Source organism: Glycine max, chromosome 11 (assembly GCF_000004515.6).
Source record: "Glycine max cultivar Williams 82 chromosome 11, Glycine_max_v4.0, whole genome shotgun sequence".
Classification (NCBI taxonomy): Eukaryota; Viridiplantae; Streptophyta; class Magnoliopsida; order Fabales; family Fabaceae; genus Glycine; species Glycine max.
Window position 1 is genome coordinate 3,554,936 of NC_038247.2, and position 20,216 is coordinate 3,575,151.

At 34.2% G+C, this 20,216-nt stretch overlaps 3 protein-coding genes across 7 annotated transcripts; all 3 read right to left on the reverse strand.

Moving 5' to 3' along the window:
* Positions 1-4: 4 nt before the first annotated feature.
* On the reverse strand, positions 5-4,703 carry LOC100797072 (protein SHORT-ROOT). The gene has a single exon (XM_003538741.5). It carries the CDS (start codon positions 4,109-4,111, stop codon positions 2,663-2,665), a length of 1,449 nt encoding a protein of 482 aa, XP_003538789.1. The 5' UTR covers positions 4,112-4,703; the 3' UTR covers positions 5-2,662.
* A 4,627-nt stretch (positions 4,704-9,330) lies between these two features.
* Positions 9,331-14,205, reverse strand: CYP18 (peptidyl-prolyl cis-trans isomerase CYP18). The gene is made up of 11 exons (XM_003539225.5): positions 13,981-14,205; positions 13,827-13,889; positions 13,636-13,739; positions 12,729-12,820; positions 12,551-12,640; positions 12,377-12,452; positions 11,881-12,254; positions 10,819-11,075; positions 10,450-10,738; positions 9,799-9,909; positions 9,331-9,710 (listed from the first exon to the last, which is right to left on the reverse strand). Exons 1-11 carry the CDS (start codon positions 14,106-14,108, stop codon positions 9,501-9,503), a joined length of 1,794 nt encoding a protein of 597 aa, XP_003539273.1. The 5' UTR covers positions 14,109-14,205; the 3' UTR covers positions 9,331-9,500.
* A 1,407-nt stretch (positions 14,206-15,612) lies between these two features.
* Positions 15,613-20,046, reverse strand: LOC100786331 (adenylyl-sulfate kinase, chloroplastic-like). Of its 5 annotated transcripts, XM_041006411.1 has the most exons (9): positions 19,844-20,046; positions 19,429-19,724; positions 17,787-17,931; positions 16,986-17,135; positions 16,702-16,820; positions 16,469-16,553; positions 16,256-16,302; positions 15,960-16,016; positions 15,613-15,878 (listed from the first exon to the last, which is right to left on the reverse strand). In XM_041006411.1, the coding sequence occupies exons 2-9, from the start codon at positions 19,501-19,503 to the stop codon at positions 15,873-15,875; spliced, it is 684 nt and encodes a 227-aa protein (XP_040862345.1). In that variant the 5' UTR covers positions 19,504-19,724; positions 19,844-20,046; the 3' UTR covers positions 15,613-15,872.
* Positions 20,047-20,216: the final 170 nt, after the last annotated feature.

Consider the following 20,216-nt stretch of genomic DNA (forward strand, 5'->3'; position numbering starts at 1 on the left):
TTAATATGATAACTCAAATTTATAAGTTTCGCGACATTCACAATTTGTATAGCGGCCAAGAGCCCGAGAATCTTCCTTAATAGGAAATGGAAGAGGTGTCTTTTAGTTGGGTGAAAATAGAGGGGGTATTGAACCATCTGGTACATCTCTCATAATCGTTTTGCGGGTGGATGACGGCTCGTGTGTCTAGTACTAGTATTTGGCAAGTTGTTATCGGTAATAATGAGCGGGATGTTGTTTGCTGTACCTCTTTTATGGTTTCTGGAATCACCCATCCGAAATGTAAAATTATATTTCGGATTAATTACAGATTTTGACTTTCAGAAGGATGAATCCAAAAGATAAAAAAAAAAAAAAAAACATTTAGGAAAGAGTGCAGAAAACAACTTAGAGGTGCAGAAATAACAACCTAATAAGCACCACATGAAAGCCTATTGTTGGGCCCAATTCTGTAGCAATCCTAATAACTGAAATTGGATAAAACCACCATCTCAGGCGAGCCCAAAGGTAACTGAAAAAAAAAAAAGAGTCAAGGAGACACTCTAGATACCATAAATCCATTTAGTTTTAATTGCAAGTTTAGTCCTCATTTTCTTTCTTATCAGGAGGGGGAGGAACTATAGACACAATAAATGTATTTCATTTTAATTGGTCTTCGTTTTCTTTCTTGTTCATTCTTTTTTATTAGGTTTTTCTATTGTGTAATCAGAAAAACATTTTCTTCCATTATTGTCGGAAGGAGGAATATTTTTAAGAAGGAAACGGATGAATACGGAGAGACAGGGATCCTGAAGTACTGTGGGTTTGAAATTAATACACTGGAGTTAGCATTCTACATGAACTTGGCCCCATTAAAATATAAAGACATCAGCTTGTCGTTGTCATAGCTATAGAAAAGGATACAAAAGCTTAAACCTGCAGAAGAAGGTATGGGCCAGCATCAAACTCCTTTGATAAAAAACCAAAAGCAAGAAGCTATAAATGTTTTTAATTTAAATCAAGGGGGGGAAAAGATGCAAAAAAGAGTGGAGTGTGAATATGTTAACGTGGAGGGGGCAAGTCTTATCAGAAGTTCAAGATGTGCAACCCTAAAAAGATGAACCCACTATTCATATTATTTCCTTTTCATTGTTTATGTACTTACCAATTTATTGGCTTTCTTACCTCCATGAGGGGGGCCATACAGAGAGTAAAGTTAAAAAAGTTTTAGGCTCATAGAAAGAAAGAGAGAGGGTGTGGGAGAGAAATTAAAAAAGAAGAACAAGACCATTTCAAAGACAGCGTGCTGGCCACTAAAACCTTTAACCCACTAATGACTATACATCTATACTCCTTTTAATGATATTCCCAAGCAATAACCCAACTTGGTGACCGTCCTAAGATTCTGTTGCCCATAAACTAGATAACCACCTCATTTTGTGTTCGTTTATGAATGTTCATTTACTTTTTCTTTAAACTCCTAATATTCTTTGTTAAACTTGTAATATCCTTATATAAAGCTGATATCATCTTCTTACGCCAAAATACCAAATCCTATTTCTTTGGGACCTAATTGAGAATATGAATTAAATTGTTTTGGTAGGGTCGGTAAGGCTAACTATTGTAAAAAACAAAATTAATTATCAGAGCATTGTCTTTCTTAATTATGTTTTATGCCTTGATGATTAGTTAACGCACAAACAATTATGCTTCTATCTCTGGTCAAATCTGGACCAGAACCAAGCTTTAGATAGTAATATAATATATATCAATAATCAACTACCGCCTACTTGAACTTAGTCAATAATCAATACGCTTGAACCTACAAATTTGGATTGCGACAATTAGTTATATTTTAGTCTAATAAATTAAGAATATGTTATTAAAACCAAAATAAAATAACAAATACTTGAGAGAATATACAAGCAATTTCAAAATCATTGACATTCATTACTATTTTTCTTAGTTGTTGAAAAGGTCACGCAAGGAGTATTTTTTTTAGCTGGAAATGATCCCAGATTTAAGGAGATAAGTAACAACAAAATTGTGATTATCAGTCAACAACTGTAATTTTTTTTATCTATTATTATAGAAAAATAATTAAGAAAAAACAACTTCAACATAACACTAGCTAGGATATATAACTGATTTAAATGTATCATTTTTATATATTTAAAACTAAATTCAATGATTTTTTTTATCATTGCATAATTAAATATCAATGAATCTTTTGCCCAATCCATATATAACAGTGATCAGTCGAAACCAAACCGAAATGTCAAAACTTCATAAAGCCATATAATAAACTATATATACAGAAATCATTGAAATTTGAAATATAAAGCCATATAAGAAACTATATATACAATACTTCATAAAGCAAAAGTATAAAAAACGAAATGTGAAAAAAAGTTAATAATGAAAATTAATTTACTTGATGATGATTCCTTTTTTGAATAATACAGGAAAATCCCCTTCCTCCTATCACCCTCATACCTTCCAATTAATCCCACTGCCTTACGTAGCAAACTCAAAACAGGAAGTAAAAAAAGCCATTAATTAATTACCTTAAAAGAAAAAAGAAAAAAAGAACCCTCAGCGTTGGGCACGTGTTTCCGGAACAGAGAGCACGTGGGAATCCGTCCCTCAACACCTTACTCACGTCAAGTCATTCTCCTCTACTCTACGTCAAGGCCCTCCATGCACTGGCCCACACCACCGGCTGCTCCTTCCACGTCAGGAATATTCCGGCGTCGGAGCACTGTGTCATTGCCCACCCTTCCCTATACCTCCTCAACAACGCCCTCACATCATCGCATACCTCTTCGCTAAACGCCACCGTATTGAACCCCCCACCTCCATGCATCCTCCTCGCCCACCGCGCCGCCTTCTCCCGCCTCTCTACGGAATCCGCCGGAGAACACGCCACCAGGTCCACCACCGCCCTCCCCGCCGCCCTCTCAAGCATCAAACGCTCGTTGCTCGTCCGCGGAAAACTCTCGTCCAAGGCCTCAAAGTAAACCCTAAACCACCTCAAACACTCTTCAAACCCTTTCACGAACTCAAACCCTTCCAATCCAATGTCCAAATCAGCCTCCTCCTCCACCACCGTCACGATCCTCGGTTTCAACCTCCTCAACGAAGATATAACCGCGTCACGGTGGTTCCCCACGGCGGCGATCGAATGCAAGGTGTTAACACAGTTAATCGCCAACGCCTCGTCTTCTTTAATATCTAGCACACTGAAATCGAGGTCAGAGAGTTGACCTACATGATGAACGACGTTGAATTTAAAGGGCACGCCCATGAGTCTGGCGAATTTCTCCATTCTGGCTCCGATTTCCTTCATGACCTTCTGCGCGGTGGCGCCGGCGGTGACGACGGAGGTTAAACGGAGATGCGGAGTGTCATCGTTTCGAGTTGCCAAGGCTTCGAAGAGGGTTGGCCATTGGGTGCAATAGGTGTTGCTGATGTCAACTATGTGTAGTTTGGGCTCTCCTTCCAAGGCTTCTAAGATGGCGCCATTGGATGCCACGTGGCCGAAGGTTGTCCAGGGACTCAACTCTTGGAACTTCAGCACCGTCTTGCGGGTTGATTCGAAGGAGCATGTTTTCTCGGAAGCTGAAGCTAAGGTTTTGTAGGTTCGGTCCCCGGCTTGGGTGATGCGGCTGAAGAAGGCTTGGAGGAAGTACGAGGCTAGTTTCTGGTCGGTGTCGCCGTAGGGGGAGCTGAGCTCGTTTAGCATCCACATGAGTTGTTGAAGGCGGGTGGTGTTCTTGTCGGCAACGGCACGTGCGGTTTCGAGGAGGATGTCCTGGGCCCACTTTCCGGAGGAGAACTCGAAGGGGAAGACAACGTCGACGCCGGGAGTGGGGGAGAAGGAATGGTCGGTAGTGGAGGGAGGGTGGGGTTGATAGGGATAGTAGTGCTTGGAAGAAGACGAGGATAAGTCTTCATCATCCATGAAAAAGTTGAAGCATTCTTCGTCGTGTTCTTGTGGGTAGGGATAGTTTTGCTCTTGTCTGGAGGATCGAGAGCTGCTGCTTGTGGTGGAGTTGTTGAGGGATTGATGATCTTGATCAGCTTGGTGATGTTGGAAACTACTCACTACTCTAAACAACGTGGTATCCATTTAAGGTTATTAACCCTTTGTTGTCACACTAAACTTTGACTCTCGCATGGGATATGGTCACGTCCCAGCGCAAGCAAGCAAAGAATGAAAATGGGACGTAACGTGTTTTTAACGGTGGGAATTGGAAATTTCGAATGGGATCGCTTTATTCTATTCCATTATACTACTTACCTTACTATATATGTACAAAGTTAATTATTAGTGATATACTATATGTTAGTTGGTTAATTTTGCTGAGGGTGAGGTGGAAATAAAAATGTAATCGAGTTGTGTGGTGTATTTGTAGTGTAGTGGTTTTGATTGAAATTGAGGTATGCTATGCTATCTTCTCTTTTTTGTGGAATCGATGTGCGGGGGGAAGGGAAGTGGGGTTCGGTTTCTTTTCTAGGTTATTCTTTTATTGGAGGGTGGCTTCTTTATTGAAAAATAAAAATAATATATATGGCTATGGAGAGAGAGAGAGAGAGAGGGGATTGACTGAGAAGTGTGAATGACTTGGTAGTAATGTAATGTATAGGGGTTGTGGCCTAGCTGATGCTTAGAATAGAATTCTGTCTGACAAAAGATGAAAAATAACAAAGTGTGAGCAAAAGGTAGGGAGAAGAGATCCTTTTCATTGTTTGAGAGAGAAATTTACAAGCATTTGATGAGTGGGAGCAGGCGTGCCAAACTGCCAATTGGGTAGAGAGAGAGAGAAGAGTAAAGCTGCCGGCGTGAATCATCTTCATCAAACCCACTCACTATCTATCTATCTATCATCTTTCATCAGCAAAACGCACTCACGCTCCTTGCCTCCTAATCCCTCTCCAAACACTGCCAAAATTCCCACCAACTTTTTTCTTTTTCTATACAACATTTTACATAATCCCGCACATGATTATGTCATTTCTAATATTAATATTGTTTTCTTCTAATACCAAAATGCACTCCTTCTCTAATTTCTAGGGCGTGCCTTCTTACTTTATCTGCTCTAGCTCGTGTTAATTTGATCGATGGAATTGGATTATAAGTATACGCACTAATATTCTCACCCCAAGCTAGCACAACCCAAACTAGAAGTCTAGGCCATTTCTTTTGAACTTTAAAGACCAACCCAATTGACCATTTCTCTCATCATCCTTTGTCCTAGTCCTCAAATATTTTTATATATATACTGATGGCTACCAAAAACTCTGCTTAACTTTCCGTTGGTCTCACTCAGCCTACAGCTTCTTAATCCTTGTTAGATTAGAATAAATTACTTCCCCATTTGTGGCCCAAGCTACCCTCATTACAAATTGACGTCCCGATTAATTATTTTATAAACCACGTCTGCGATTATCGTATATATTGTTCGGAGGGTGTCTTCGGTATGTCCACGTTTACTTCTTTAATTTAATTGCACATTATAATTATTTTTATTAGACAACGCGTTTGCCGTGTAAGTATGTAACTAGTTTTTCTTAATTATACATACCAATTGATTATTGAGTGGAGGTGATCTTGTTCGAAAAGGTGCACGGCTTCTTTTTCTTCGACGTCAATCACTAGGAAAATTCACTTTATATATTGATTTCCTAGCTTAATTAACATCATTTTATAGTGGGCTTCCAAGTTGTACGCTATTTATTTCTTCTTCTAAGTCATTAATCCCCGACAAGATGAGACGGGTTATTAGTCATGCATACTGAAATCCATAAATATAAATGGGAAAGGGAGGTTCAATCAAGAACTTTTATTTTTTTCCCTTTTCTTCTTTCCCCTAATTGACGTGGTGGAATGGTTGGTGGGGGAGTGATTCATATAGTTTTTGCTTTCATCCTCAAAACCATGAGAATGAGAACTTCCCAATTTGTACCCACCATCAGAACTATATATCAAATATAGTAAATGAATTTTATTTTTGTCAACATATTATTGACATGAAGTATCAACAAGTTTCTTAATCAAGAAACTTAGTTGAGATTTTTTTTTTCAGGAAATTTAGTTGATCATGTGTCTTTCTTTTTAATTACATTTTCCGATCAAATAAACCTCAAATCCAAGATTTTATTTAAAAAATTTGAACTCGATTTCACTTTCATGTACAATGGTTATTCAGTAAAAAAAACATGTTGGTTATAGCTGTTGAATTTAACTACAAATATTAACAGCTGAAAACGCTGCCAACAAATAAAATAACAAATCAAATAAAACAAGGCATAGACGTGTACCGCTTAATTGGCGGCTTTTATCCTTTCTTTTCCTTTTGTTGAGGTGAGCCCCATGTCCATTTTTTATTTTATTTTAAAAGCTGTTACATTTGTAAGAGAGGCTATTGTTGGTATGTCACTGCCTCTCAATTATAATACTAGTTAATTTTCGTTTGGACTGTAGCACAGATAAAAAAAAAGTTATCTTTATACGTCATTTTCATAAATTGTAGTTTACTTCTTTCTTTTTTACAAGTATATTAAGTATAAATTAAACCTTATAAATAGAGCAAATGAGGTAAACAAAAAAAAAGTGATGTTATTCTACTTTACTCTTTAAATAGAAGCTTTTCTTTTTATTCTTTTGAAAGATGAATTTCATGGTGCATTGATATTGTTCTGTTGTTGCATGTGAGTGTAACACATGGGGCGCACTCTGCACCGCAGTTTTCAAATCTCATTAACAAAGAAAAAACAAGGTATGAAATGTGACAATCACTATTCAAGGAACCCGTGCAACGCACGGGCATTGTTCTAAATATTTTACAATTCGTTTCCATTTATTTCATTCGTCATGGACACATTTTCCATCTCAACAGCTATGCATTATCTTTGATATTGTACAACGGATTGGTATCACGCTTTTAAGAGACAATTTCAAAAGGTATATATTAATTATTTCTTTTAGGTGATATAAATTATCAATTGTTGAAGTAAAATAAATATTAATTGTTTAACCGTTTACATATCGACAAAGTAAGCATATTTGTGTTAATATTTATATAATATAAAAAGAATTTAATTGAAATACATTGAGAGTATAATTTTTTTTACACTATCATTCAATCATAAATTATTATATCATTAATTATTATATAGTAAAAGAAATTAACTTTTATGCACTGCTTGAGTAAAGAATTTTACATTTCCAACCAATTAAAGATCTAGATTGATACAATTTTTAAAATAATTATTATAAAATTTAATAAACTCATGTACATAATAGCTTATGATTGGATAAAAGTGTAAAAAAAATTATATTCTTGGTGTTTAAACTATGTTTTCATAATTAAAAATTATTGAATTTTGTAATAATTATTTTAATAATTATATTTAAGGTAATTTTTAATTGATTAATAATGTAAAAAATATTTTCATTGATATATATAAAAATTAAACTCAAAAATAATTTTAAACATATAAAAAGAAAATTCCTAAATAACTCACAGAAACCACACACTTCAACCTTATCCCAAAATTGTTTCACTCTGCAAATGTGGCAATAAAATAATAGTATTAAAAATAGCGAAAGTTATAAAGAGATACAATTTAATGCAAATTTTTTCATTTTCAGCCATTGTGATTTAGATATTACTATAATTTTATGCAAATTTTTTCATTTTCAGCCATTGTGATTTAGATATTACTATAATTTTATGCAAATTTTCATTAATTTTCATGCAATTTGTATACTTAATTTTATAAATTAAATATTAATATGTTTTTGTATAAAATTATCATCTTGTGTAATGCCTTTTAATTTATATTTTTTACATCAACATATTTTTCATGTAAATAATCAAGCCTATGCATCATTGTTATTGTTGTTATATTCATCTAAATAACACATTTTTCACTCCATTTGTTTTTTGTTTCTATTATTCCAATTTTTTTTTTATTTCTTTACTTTCTATTTGACGGATCATAATCGATTTATGAGCAATGCAATTAGCCATTATATTAGTGATTATTTGAAGAAATAAAAAAAAATTGAATGAGATTTATCTCAATCCAGCTCAGAAATAGCAGAAATTTTTAACCGTAGTGAAACCCCCTTTCCTAAGCTTAACAATCTTTCTATGTCGAGTGGCAAATCTAAGATCATGATTGTAAAGTTAACCTTCTAGCTTTGTAGATTTTGAAACATGACATTTTATTGTTTGTCGAACGTGTTGGACTGATTATATGTGTGATATTTGCATTGTCTCTAGGAGAAATGTGCTCTTTTTTTTTTTCTTTCTGGCTTAGCAATTTAACACACTGAGCAATCACTTTTGCAAGAGAATGAGACACTGACATATTGTATAACAGTTTTAAGTTCTGTAATTGGTACAAGTTAGTAAATGTACCATTCCTTTGATTTAAATTAATATTTGAATAATTTATATATAATGATATTTTAAAAAATATATTATAATATATTTCTAGGAATATGAATCAAATGCAATTTTAAATTATTATTATTATTAAGAAATTTAAAAATTAACAAAACTTCTTTTCTTCAAATAATCACTAATATAATGCCTAATTGCATTGCTCATAAATCGACCACAATATTATTTGAAACCATAAATTATACAACCTCCCATTCCTTCAGAGTGTGTGCAAAGTGAGATAACAATGATGCTTTAACACAATTTAACAAAAACATCTTATAAACTTAATTCATTTGAAGCTTATGAAAATACACCTTTTTTATTTCACGTCAGGCACAAAATCTTGATGTTGAGATGAATAGAGAAATCACGTACGAATCTGGCTGAAACTTACTGCTAAGCTATCTTATAATCTGGTTTCTCCTTCCACTTCTCAACTTTACATTTGTTTTCCGTAATATGCATAATGCATAAATTCCTCATTTTCCATTTTAAATGTAGTGTCATATTCTGTACTCTGAATTGTACATCCCCTGTATACGATGCCAAATTGTGACCAGAAAAGTCAATGAAAAAACTAGCTAGGCTCACTGACTTGAAGTGCCCTTGGGAATGACACCCTAGGCTGAAGTTAGCGTTCACGCCAGACAACTGATTACTGAACAGGAATAAAAGAAATTCCCTGCAACCAAAAGTCGATCGGATTCATAACGCCCCAGAAAGCGAGGAACAGAGCGGTTAAAAGATGTACATATGGGAACTTTGCCTTGGAATAGAGACGTAAAATTTCTAATGCTATTGGGAAAAACCTATAAGAAAAATATGAAATTCTGACAATGCAGCAACGGAACATGAGAGCAACCAGTGTGAGAGAGGGATAGGGAAAGCACAATTGAGACAATGATTCTATTCTTCCCATCCAATGAAATACGCTATATTGTACAAATCCTGATGGCGTGCAAAAAAAAATTCCTCACTATCCCGTCAATTTCCCCAATGCAAATACAATAAGCTACAAGAAAAGTTTACACTTTTTTTACATATTGTACGAAATTGGGATTGTTACCATGCAGAAAAATCTTTAAATTCACTGCTGGCAACTCCCACTTTTCTTTTCTTTACTACAACGTCTGTACCTGTGTTGTCAACAGTAGCAGATTTAGCTTGAGCATTCCTAGCTTTCAAGTACTTGCCAACGCCACCACCAACCCCCGTACCTCCAGATTCAGACGTTGCAGCGCCAGGATTGCTATACCACGAGCCTACCTTACCCTGAAAGATAAGCCAAAGTTAATAAAAAAACATTGCAGAAGTGGGGGGAAAGAACAGCAAGAGATATCTCAAATATTCTGGAACATACATTATCTTCATCCTCTGCATTCTTCTCTTTGGCATTATCCTGCTCTTCTCCCTCATCTGGTTCTGTGTAAGGATTGACAAATATCGTGACACTTAATATCTTGATTTCCTCCTGCAAGATAAATGTATGGAACATAACACATTGTTTGAAGTTGATAATGGTTAATGGATCATGAAAACATCAAATATTCCAGCAAGCACTGTTAATTATTATGTCAACTCTCCAAACCAGTGAAAACTTGCCACCATTAACAAACATGCTATTGAGGCACAGTGAAACACAAAAAAGTATTATACTGTACTCGAGTTAGTCTAAACCTGAATGTTCATAAATGAAAGTGCAAAACATTGTAATCCCACATGTTATACAATGACATGTAGTAGTAGTGTGGTAGTAGAAATAGTACCCGCCCACAATGAAAAATTGATGCACAAAACCCAAAGTCCAGACTATGTAAGGGTAAAGAATATATTTATGCAGAAGATAACAAAATATGTATAACAACAGAAGAATCTACTTTTTTAAAGCAGATCCATATTTTGTGATCATATGTTGGTAATCACAGAGGTTGAAACTTGGTGCATTTGAGAAGAATAAAACCTAAAAAGGGGGACAATGCATTGCTCACAGTGAAAAGAAATTATGACTCACCAGAGGCCGATCATCATCATCAACAGGAACCTTTTCCATCACCGATAGGGTAGTCAAGCCACCAACAACTCCTCCAAAAACTGTATGTTTGAAGTTTAGATGATTTGCAGACTTGTACAAGATGAAGAACTGGGAGCCATTAGTGTGGGGGCCACTATTTGCCATGCTTACCACACCCCTTCCAGAGTGAACTAATTTGGAGTTAAGTTCATCTTTAAAAGGCTTTCCCCAAATAGATTCACCTCCTCGACCAGTACCAGTAGGATCACCGCCCTGTATCATAAAATTCCTGCATAAAATGGATTATAAAACAATAAATCTAAGGTTTAATTTACTCCAGGGGGAAAGATGCAGAGGATGTCATTATACCTAATGTTTCTATGAAAAGCAACTCCATTATAATATCCACGTTCACAAAGAGTGATGAAGTTCTCACATGCCCTGGGTGCTATATCACAATGCAGCTCAATGTTCAAATCACCATGTGTTGTATGCAGTTGTACATATCCCTTCTTTTTTGGATTCTTCTCAACTTTCACATACTCAAATTCATTTTTTGTAACTGGATCAAATGATGTTGAAGTGAAAGACCGGGAAGCAGCACCAGTTGTGAAACGGCTTTTTACCTGAAATAGGCAACTTCATTAGAAGTTGATAATAGATAGCAAAGTGATTACTTCCCTCTCTTTTGTAAGAGATGTAATATAAAACCATTCATGTGTCTTTGCCAAACAGTTTATACCTTTAGGTAAAGATACATGAAATGATGAAACTTCATTAGAAGTTGATAAAGCATAGAATAGCAATTGCAGCCCTCTCTTCTGTTAAAGATGTAAACATAAATCGTTCATGCGTCTTACCTAACAGCTTAAGTTTTTAGGTAAAAACACATGAATGGTTTTGCTTTTATATTGCATCTCCCACATCGGCTAGGAACAAAAATGGCCAAAGTAGTCTATAAGTTTATCCAATTGATGTTTGGTTGGCCAGGGGGGGTTAAGCCAACTCTGGCTTGTCATAAGACTTAGCTGTAGGAGAAAAAAATAAGAAGAAAAAATTAAATGAGTTTCTCCTTAAGCTCAAATTAACTTATGGAGAAGTTCATTTCATTTTTTCTTATTTCTTTCTCCCTAAAAGTCTTTATGGATAAGCTTACTCAAACAGAGACAAACTTCCCCCTTGAGCTAGGTTTGGGGTGCGAGTTAGGTCCAATCTCTTGTCATTTCTAGTATAAAGCCATTCATGTGTTACAGATAATATAAAATCATTGATGGGACTCTTCCACCTATAATGTTGTTAAGTGAGGACACATTAATGGTTTTATGTTACATACTTAACATATTCATATAGTACATAGAAAGGATAATTTAATTATTCATGTGAGCTCCCAATATGTATTGGTGAAAAAGAGGTTACATCTAGAAAACTCACCATCTTTGCATTCACTGGTGCTCTGTCACCAGCCATATGCATAGCTATTCTAGCTGCAGTTTTATCATCTGCTGAGGCTTTAGCAGCAGCTGCACTTCTTCCATGTACTGAGGCAGACGCAGCATCTACAATACTAAATGCCTGAGAAACTTTGACCTCTTTATTTGGATTTGATTTGGAATCTTCTTCAACACGTGACCTTGCAGCTAAGATGGCAGCAAGTGCAGCAGCTCTTTCTTTTTGTGCCTTGCCACCGCCTCCCCCATGCAATGCAGTTTCCTTTCCTTTCTCAGTTCCAAGCTCCTTAAGCATTTGCTTTATATCACCCGACATGTTTATGTTATAGGTTGGATCTGAACTCATTTTCTGTAGTTCTGAAGAGAGAAAAATCTGAATGTGTCATAGCTAATATTAAGAGCAACAACAAAAGCAGCAACATCAAGATTGACGACCAATACGAAATTTATAGCTGTCAAAAAGGAATGAGCTAGCATACCTTCATCATCAACTTTCAAACTATTTTTAACATGATCAAAATCCAGAAGAACCTTGCTGTCAAGTGCATTAGGATTCTGCACATAGTACACAGACAAACACCAACACTTGATAGATACTAAGCCAATGAAAGATGAAGGAACGGAAAAAATGTTCTTGTTCAAATCCAACTTACTTGAATGGTTATAAGGTCATCCTTAGTGAATGGCTCATCGGTGAGGAGCTCCTTCCAGTTTTTTGTCTTAATATTTAACTCTTTAACAGCCTAATTCCCATAAATAACTTATATAAATATAAATATCATCTGCTTAAGAAATTAGCATTATTAACACTAAGGATCCTGAAAAACAAACCTCATAGCAGAACACATTTCCTGTGGTCTTCACTGCCACAATATGAGTAAATTCAGTGAAAACTTTGTTTAGCACTGGACAATGATATTCTCCTGCAGAATGACAAAGAAAGGTTAGTCAACACAAAACAGCTAGCAAACTGAAGATAGTCAGAGAGTAACATAAAAATGATTAAGAGAGGGTAAAAAGGGTAGTGTATTAAAATAGTAAAATGGAGCTACAAGTTTATAATACCTCATTAGGAATCAAGAATAGAAATGGGAAGGAAAAGAAAGATTTTATTGAATTGAATGGAAAGAACAGAAAAAGGAGAGATATCTCTCCTCCAAGGGTTTCCCCTTCACAAATGGTTAAAAGTCTCTAGCCAACTCTTCCTATATAGCTCATCCCTGTGTAACCTTGGAAAGTTAAGAAATAGAAGTTACCAATTCTTCTCCTAAATTACAATAATAGTTTGGGTAAACCATTTGAAAGATGCAACAGTTATTCAATGCAACTAAAATCATTCCTTCAACCACCAGCAGAACAGGTAAAGCCACTGTTAACTGAACCATTTTGGCAAAATATTACAGTATACACATTAGCGTTTTAAGTTTTCAGCAATAATAAAATGATTAAAAAGAAAAACTCCATTGCAGATTTTTTAATTCAGACACCTCTCCAATAGTATGTACAATCAAGGGAACAACGGATCACAATAATAATTCAATGTCAACAATAATTTGCGGGCATGCAAGGATTTAAATTAGAGGAACCTACACATGACAGCAGAGTCTCATACCAAGCAAGCATTAGAAGTGAAGCTAATAAAACATCCCAATGAAATGAAGCAATTAACTTAAAAAAACAAAAACAAGAAAATAAAAATTCAACTTAACACACACAAAAAAAGAAAAAAGGTGATAACCTTCTGAATTCTTGTGGAAAGTTAGAGAAATGAGATCCTGATGCTTGAGAGGAGCTCCAGTGACTGGATGTTTGCCATATTTTACAATATAGGGAGTTATATTCCTGAAGCCAAATATATCAATCAAATAATTGGCAACAAAAGTGAAAATTTATTATAATCGTAACATAACGGATCGCAGAGAAACTCACATATTATCGAAAACACTGCCATCAGGTGTGCAGACCGGTTCTTCAAACGGAGTAAATGTAAGCCTAAATAATTAAAATAAAATGAAAGAATGAATGAAAAAGAATTGAGTTAAAAATGAACGAAAAAGAAAGTGAGAGGAGGGAGGTATCGTACGAGCAGCAATAGAAGGGAAGACGTTTGAAGGGAGTGCGATTTTCTTTGGATTTAGCGCCTCCCCATTCCGTTGCCCACTCAGTTTTGGTGATGAACATTCTGTCTTTGCTGTGCTGCTTCTTCCCCATTGCTACTTGCTAGGGTTTTTCTTAATCACTACCTAGATAATTAATTTTATTTTGTTCGTAGTTGGAGTTGAAGTTAAATATGAGATTGTGCTTCGCTTTGCGGCGATTTTCAGAAACAGATTCCACCACTCGATTTTCTCCTCTCTCTCCGCGATTTGCTTAACACCGCCGTGAAGTCGTTTCTGGACCGGGTAGCACTTTCGACACTTCGAAAATGAAACGGGCCTTGGAATTTTATAAAACAAAACTAATTATCATAATTATTTATTAAGAAAATAAAAGCTAAAAAATTAAATATGTTCTTATATTATAAAATTGAATACTCATTGTCAGAGAGAACTTTCTTTATTTTCTAAAAAAACAAAAATTGGTTATATTTTTACTTTCTCAATTAACTCACTTTTTATATTTTGTTTCATTTCTCATTAAATTATCATTTTCACATGAGAGTAAAATAAGTTTTTAAAATTTCACATTTTTTAAATTTAAATTATTATAATGAATATGTTATAATCTTTATATATTTTAACTAAATCATAGTAGTATTTTATTATAAATTATAACAATTGTTATTGTATTTAAATTTATTTATTGTTATTATTATTTGTATCTTATTATCTTTAAAATTAAATTAAATCCAATTTTATTTTAAGTTCTGACCATATTTAAAATATTAGTTATAAATATACATACTATTATCTTTAAATTTGAATCAAATTTAATGGTTTTTTAAAAAAAATATATATATTATAATCTGATGCATTGAATTAATATAATAAAGTGGTTTTATTCTTAAAAAAATAATAAATTGGTTTTGTTTGATATAATTAAATGGATATATATATATATATATATATATATATATATATATATATATATATATATATATATATATATATATAATATTTATCCCATGCATTTGGTGCGATTAAAATACTAGTTATTATAGTTTATTTGATTTTTCCTATTAAATTCTGTATTATAAATTGAAATATACAACATAAAGAGTAAGAATTAAACTCTCTTCACTTTTTAATTAGATATTTTAAATATTTTATTCTTTTCTCTTTAGATGTGTATATCACATACTACTGCCAATTCAGAATAAAAAATCACATACTACTGCTACAAGTAGCAAAAAAGAATAGTTTTATATTATTAAGATAAAAATATCATATATATATATATATATATATATATATATATATATATATATATATATATATATATATATATATATATATGATATTTTTTTAATTGTTTCTATCTTTCAACTTATCCTCTTTTATATTTGTCTTAAAATTTTGTCAAAAGAAAAAATCCGTCTTTAATTGTTCCTACATTGATAATATATCTCACCTTTATTAGAACTGGATTACTTTCTCAAAATTGTTTCTTCTGATCATTTCTTGCATAACTGCCTAGTCATTTTTTGTATAGATAAAGACTGGTTGATTCGCTGCTGGACAGATGTCACTTAAGAGTTAAGACTGCGAACAAATCCTCACAAGTCAAAAGCACTACACATTCAATAACAAACATCTATTTTCCAAAAAGATATGCTAGATTATTACGTCCTTTTCCCTATACCATAATACCAATCAACACCAATTCCTTCCTCATGGATCCACCTAATGCAATGAAGCTTTAATGAGCAATTTTTCATGCGCCTTGCTACCAGATGGAAGCAGATGCGTAGGAAACGATGATTTCCTTGCTGTTGGAAGGAGCAGTTTTATGTTCCTCCGACCATGTTACATATTATTATACCTACAACACACAAGAAAGACAGACCCCATTCAAGAAATGTCAGGCCAGGAGGTATCCATTTTTCTCCAAGTAGGATATTACTATTTCTGCCGTATCACTTGGAGACATGCATTCACTTCCTTTTTGCTGTAATACTATCTGCAAGATAATGAGAAAGTGTAATCAATTTAATGAAAGTGCTGCTGAAGTTTCAAAGGGAAAAGCAGGGGCTAAATTATTCTGACATTTCATTCACAATGTCAATTTTCCCCTTCAAAGTGGGATTCCGGGAAAATAAAATAATTTTTTTTCATAAGTCAGTATGGTATACTAAAATTTGTTCATATTATTCTTCTTTTTCAATACTAATCACTGTATTAGTCTAACATTTGTGCAACCTCACAACTGTACGGTGGTTCATATGGATCATCTATCCCTGTGAAACCTGCAAAATTTCAAATAATAATTCAATACTGATGCAACTTTTTTTTTTTTGAAAAGCAATACTGATGCAAATTCGACCAGCAATAAAAAGACAAAGCAGCACAACCTATGCAGATAACCTGGTGGTGAAGCTAGGTCTAGTATAGTTAAATAATAAACCAAGATACCTTTAATCTTTCCAGCTCGAGCAAGCTTGTAAAGTCCCTTTGGGTCTCTTGCTTCACACACATCCAGTGGCACGTCTATGAAAACCTGCAGCATTTGTAGGTTGAGAGGATTGTAAACTTTGCAATGGAAATGAAGAACCTCCTGTCTTGCTTAATATTCATAGTGTTCACCATTGTTAGCACTTTGCAAATCTTTTCACAACATAGTTTGTTTCTCCACAATAAGAATGTACCTCAATAAAATCCCCCTCTGGCAATAGAGCTCGGCAAGCATCCCTATCCTTTCGGTAGGGTGATATTAAACTGGCAATACAAATAACACCTGCATCTGCCAAGAGTTTTGATACCTCACCTGAAAATTATTTGTCATGTGATGTTTGAATACTAATAAAAAATAGTTATATAGCAAAATTCACGATGGAGAGAAGAACTTTTGTTCGTGCCCGTCTATATATATATGCATGTGTGTATATATATATATATATATATATATATATATTCGTATGCAGTAACTGACCAATCCTTCGTATGTTCTCTGATCGATCTTCTGCTCTAAAACTAAGATCACGGTTTAGACCATGTCGAATATTGTCACCATCAAGGATATAAGTCAACTTTCCTTTGGAGTGCAAGCTTCTACTCAAAGCACATGCCAGAGTGCTTTTTCCTGAAATCAATGTGTCTTAAGGGTCTAATTGAGCAGATAGAGAGAATGAAAGCTAAGGTAATATCCTTAAATTCTAAAGAAACTAGACACAATTGCTTTCATTTTCTTGGTTGACTAATTGACTATCAGTAGATATTCTACATGAGATAATTATAATTGGAAACTAACGTGAAACTGCTTCATGAAAGACCACGCTGTAGTTTAAAGCATTCATAAGCTAAGAAATCATTGAATCGACTGGCTTCTGTTCATTATTTCATTCTTATCAGGAAAAATGGTCAACTGTGGTTGCATAGATCAGAGAAAAGAAGTTGAGAATGGTACATAGTAAACAAGATGATTCAGAGCATCATTTTAACGGTTTAGTTATACTACAATATGAGGCGTTATGGAAAAAGAGGTATATCAAAATGAATGTTCACTGTTTCTGCCTGTGCATATAATGTCATGACTTCTATAAAAAAAGAACAGCAAACGCCAGAACAATTAAAACACCATTGGAATCTTGGAGGCATTTAAGAATGATGAAAGGAAGACAGGTTTCTGTTACTCCGCACAATTGTGCGCTTATTTCAGCTTGACAACAATGAACTAAAGCAAACATTCAGAAACAATTTCTATATATTTAGAAGTTGACTGAATTTCACAAACCTGAACCACTGAGACCTGTTAACCATATGACGCAGCCCTTTTGCTGAAGTAGCTGCTGTCTATCAAGTTTCTGGATTGGACATTCGTGCCACAAAATATTCATCGAATTCCCAATATTTGACATCTCGGTAAGACTTTTACCTAGCTAGATAATAACTCGGTTAAAGATTTCAAAGATCTTTTTTTTTTTAATTATAATCATATGGTTTAGAATTAGAGTCCATAAAAAGTTGCATAGATAATCACCTGTTTGACAACTTTTCTTTTGTCATAAAAAGTTGTCAAAGGCTCGTAAATAGCATATATGAAAGCTCAAACAGTAGCAAATTAATGAAGTCCATGAGATTTCCAATTTCAAAAATAGCAGGAAAGAGAAACAAGTGTTTACACACTTATAATTTTATTTAGGATAAAGTTGCATAGACACCATTATGCTAGTTGATACCTTGAGAGAGAAAGACAGAGAAGAACTGTAGGTATGATAAGTAATATGATTTGATAGGAAGAAAGAGATAGAAAGAAAACAAAGTTGTCAAATAGATGTATATTATATATAGGTGCCCATATATAATTACTCATTTTATTTATGTTTATTTGGACAATCACCTTGGTAGCCTTTCCACCAGATATATGTTCAGGTTTCACCTATGATCAGATATTCCTGATAAATCTATTACTCTAATGTTTTTGTCCTCCTCTATCTCCCCAAAACCACTCAAACAACTCTAGTTCAATGTTTTATAGCAATAAAGGCATTGGTGAACATGTGCGCAGATCTTAAGTTGACCTTTTAGCAAATATTGTAAAAAAAATATTCTCTTACATTATACACCAGATCATTTAGCTCGTGTCATATTAATTAGCCTTTAAAAGTATTCTTGAGTGGTTGAATAAAATTTTATTTAAGATTTTCTGTTTGGCAGAGCAAGGATAGAAACGTTAATGTAGCTACAAATCACTGAATAATATTTAACGTTGAACATGTGACCATTTTATATGGTGGCAGACTGACAGTTGGGCGTGTTCATTATCTATTTTCAGTATAGACTAGTCCAAGATCTTGAACAATCTCATTCCACACTTCACTTTCTCCTATAGTGTAATAATTAAAAACCTAATCCCACTCTCCATTGTCAAACAACAGAGAATAAAAGTATCAAGACGTTGTGCATGCCTCATATTTTCTTATTATATGCGCACGGAAGCAGAAGCTAAGGGACGCCCCCATGGTACAGGAAAGGAGTAATTTTCTAAATATGTACTGTATTAATTTATATGTATGAGATGTAACTATATTTCTGATTAATGAAAAATACACAGCCACTTTGCTTCCGATGACAGGCAAATTGTCAAATTTCGTTAATCCTTTTTTTATTGTTAAGAACTGAACTTAGGGACGAGCAAATTTAAAACAAGTCATGCACATTGTTCAATAATTAACCAACTGAGTTACACGTTCTTATTAAATTTCATTAATCCTTTTCATGTTTATGTTTCTATTGTTTATTTTAAAATTCTGTTTCTGATTTCTTAACACAACACCAATAATAATCTAATAAATAAAGAGCAACGAAAGCATTTAAAAAAAAAATCCGGATTGCTGATCTTGATAGAATCTGAAAATAAAATAAAAAGATAGTACCAGATAATGCAGTAGATTGATTGATGCCATTAGGCTTGTTGACTTGATGTCCCTGGCATTTAGGATTACCGTCATCGATCAAAGACGCGCCGTGATCTTCCTTAGCCATAATCGGCTTCAACAAGCTTTTACGACCACGGCTTAATCCAACAGCATTGATTCCACAGAACTTTGCGAACCCCAGCTTACATTCGATGTTCTGGAACATTGCACAACTACACGCTTGACACAGTGCTTGTACAGAGCTCATCTCCACCCGCAGCACAAAAGAAATTAGGTGGAAAAATGAAGATAAACTGTGTTAAGCAAGACCCAAAAACATACAAGAAGATACTGTCAGTTTGTTACACTAATTAAACCAAATAACAGGTTTTTGTAGCTTATATATATCATTAAGAAACCAGTACGGCAGTACCTGAAGGAAGTGAATTGTCTTTTAATCTAGTCAGAAACCAGTATATATCATTTAAGATATGTAAGTGAGTGTTGTCTTTTCTGACAAATGAAGCATTAGCGAAGCGAAGACACATCATCATGTTGTGCATGTGGAGGTGGCGGGAGCTGAACTGCGTATTCAATTCTATGTGGGCACGTTAAGGTGGAAAATGACACTGGCTGGCGTATTAGAGAGAAGAATGAAGCTTATTTATATTTCCTTTGAAATTTGTCCAAAGTAATCATGATGGATTTTGTTGTTCTTAATAATGATGTTCAACTTTTCGGTCCAAAAACAATTCCTATTGAGTTGTCTATCTGTTTTAGGCTTTAATATCAAATAAAGCATTCCG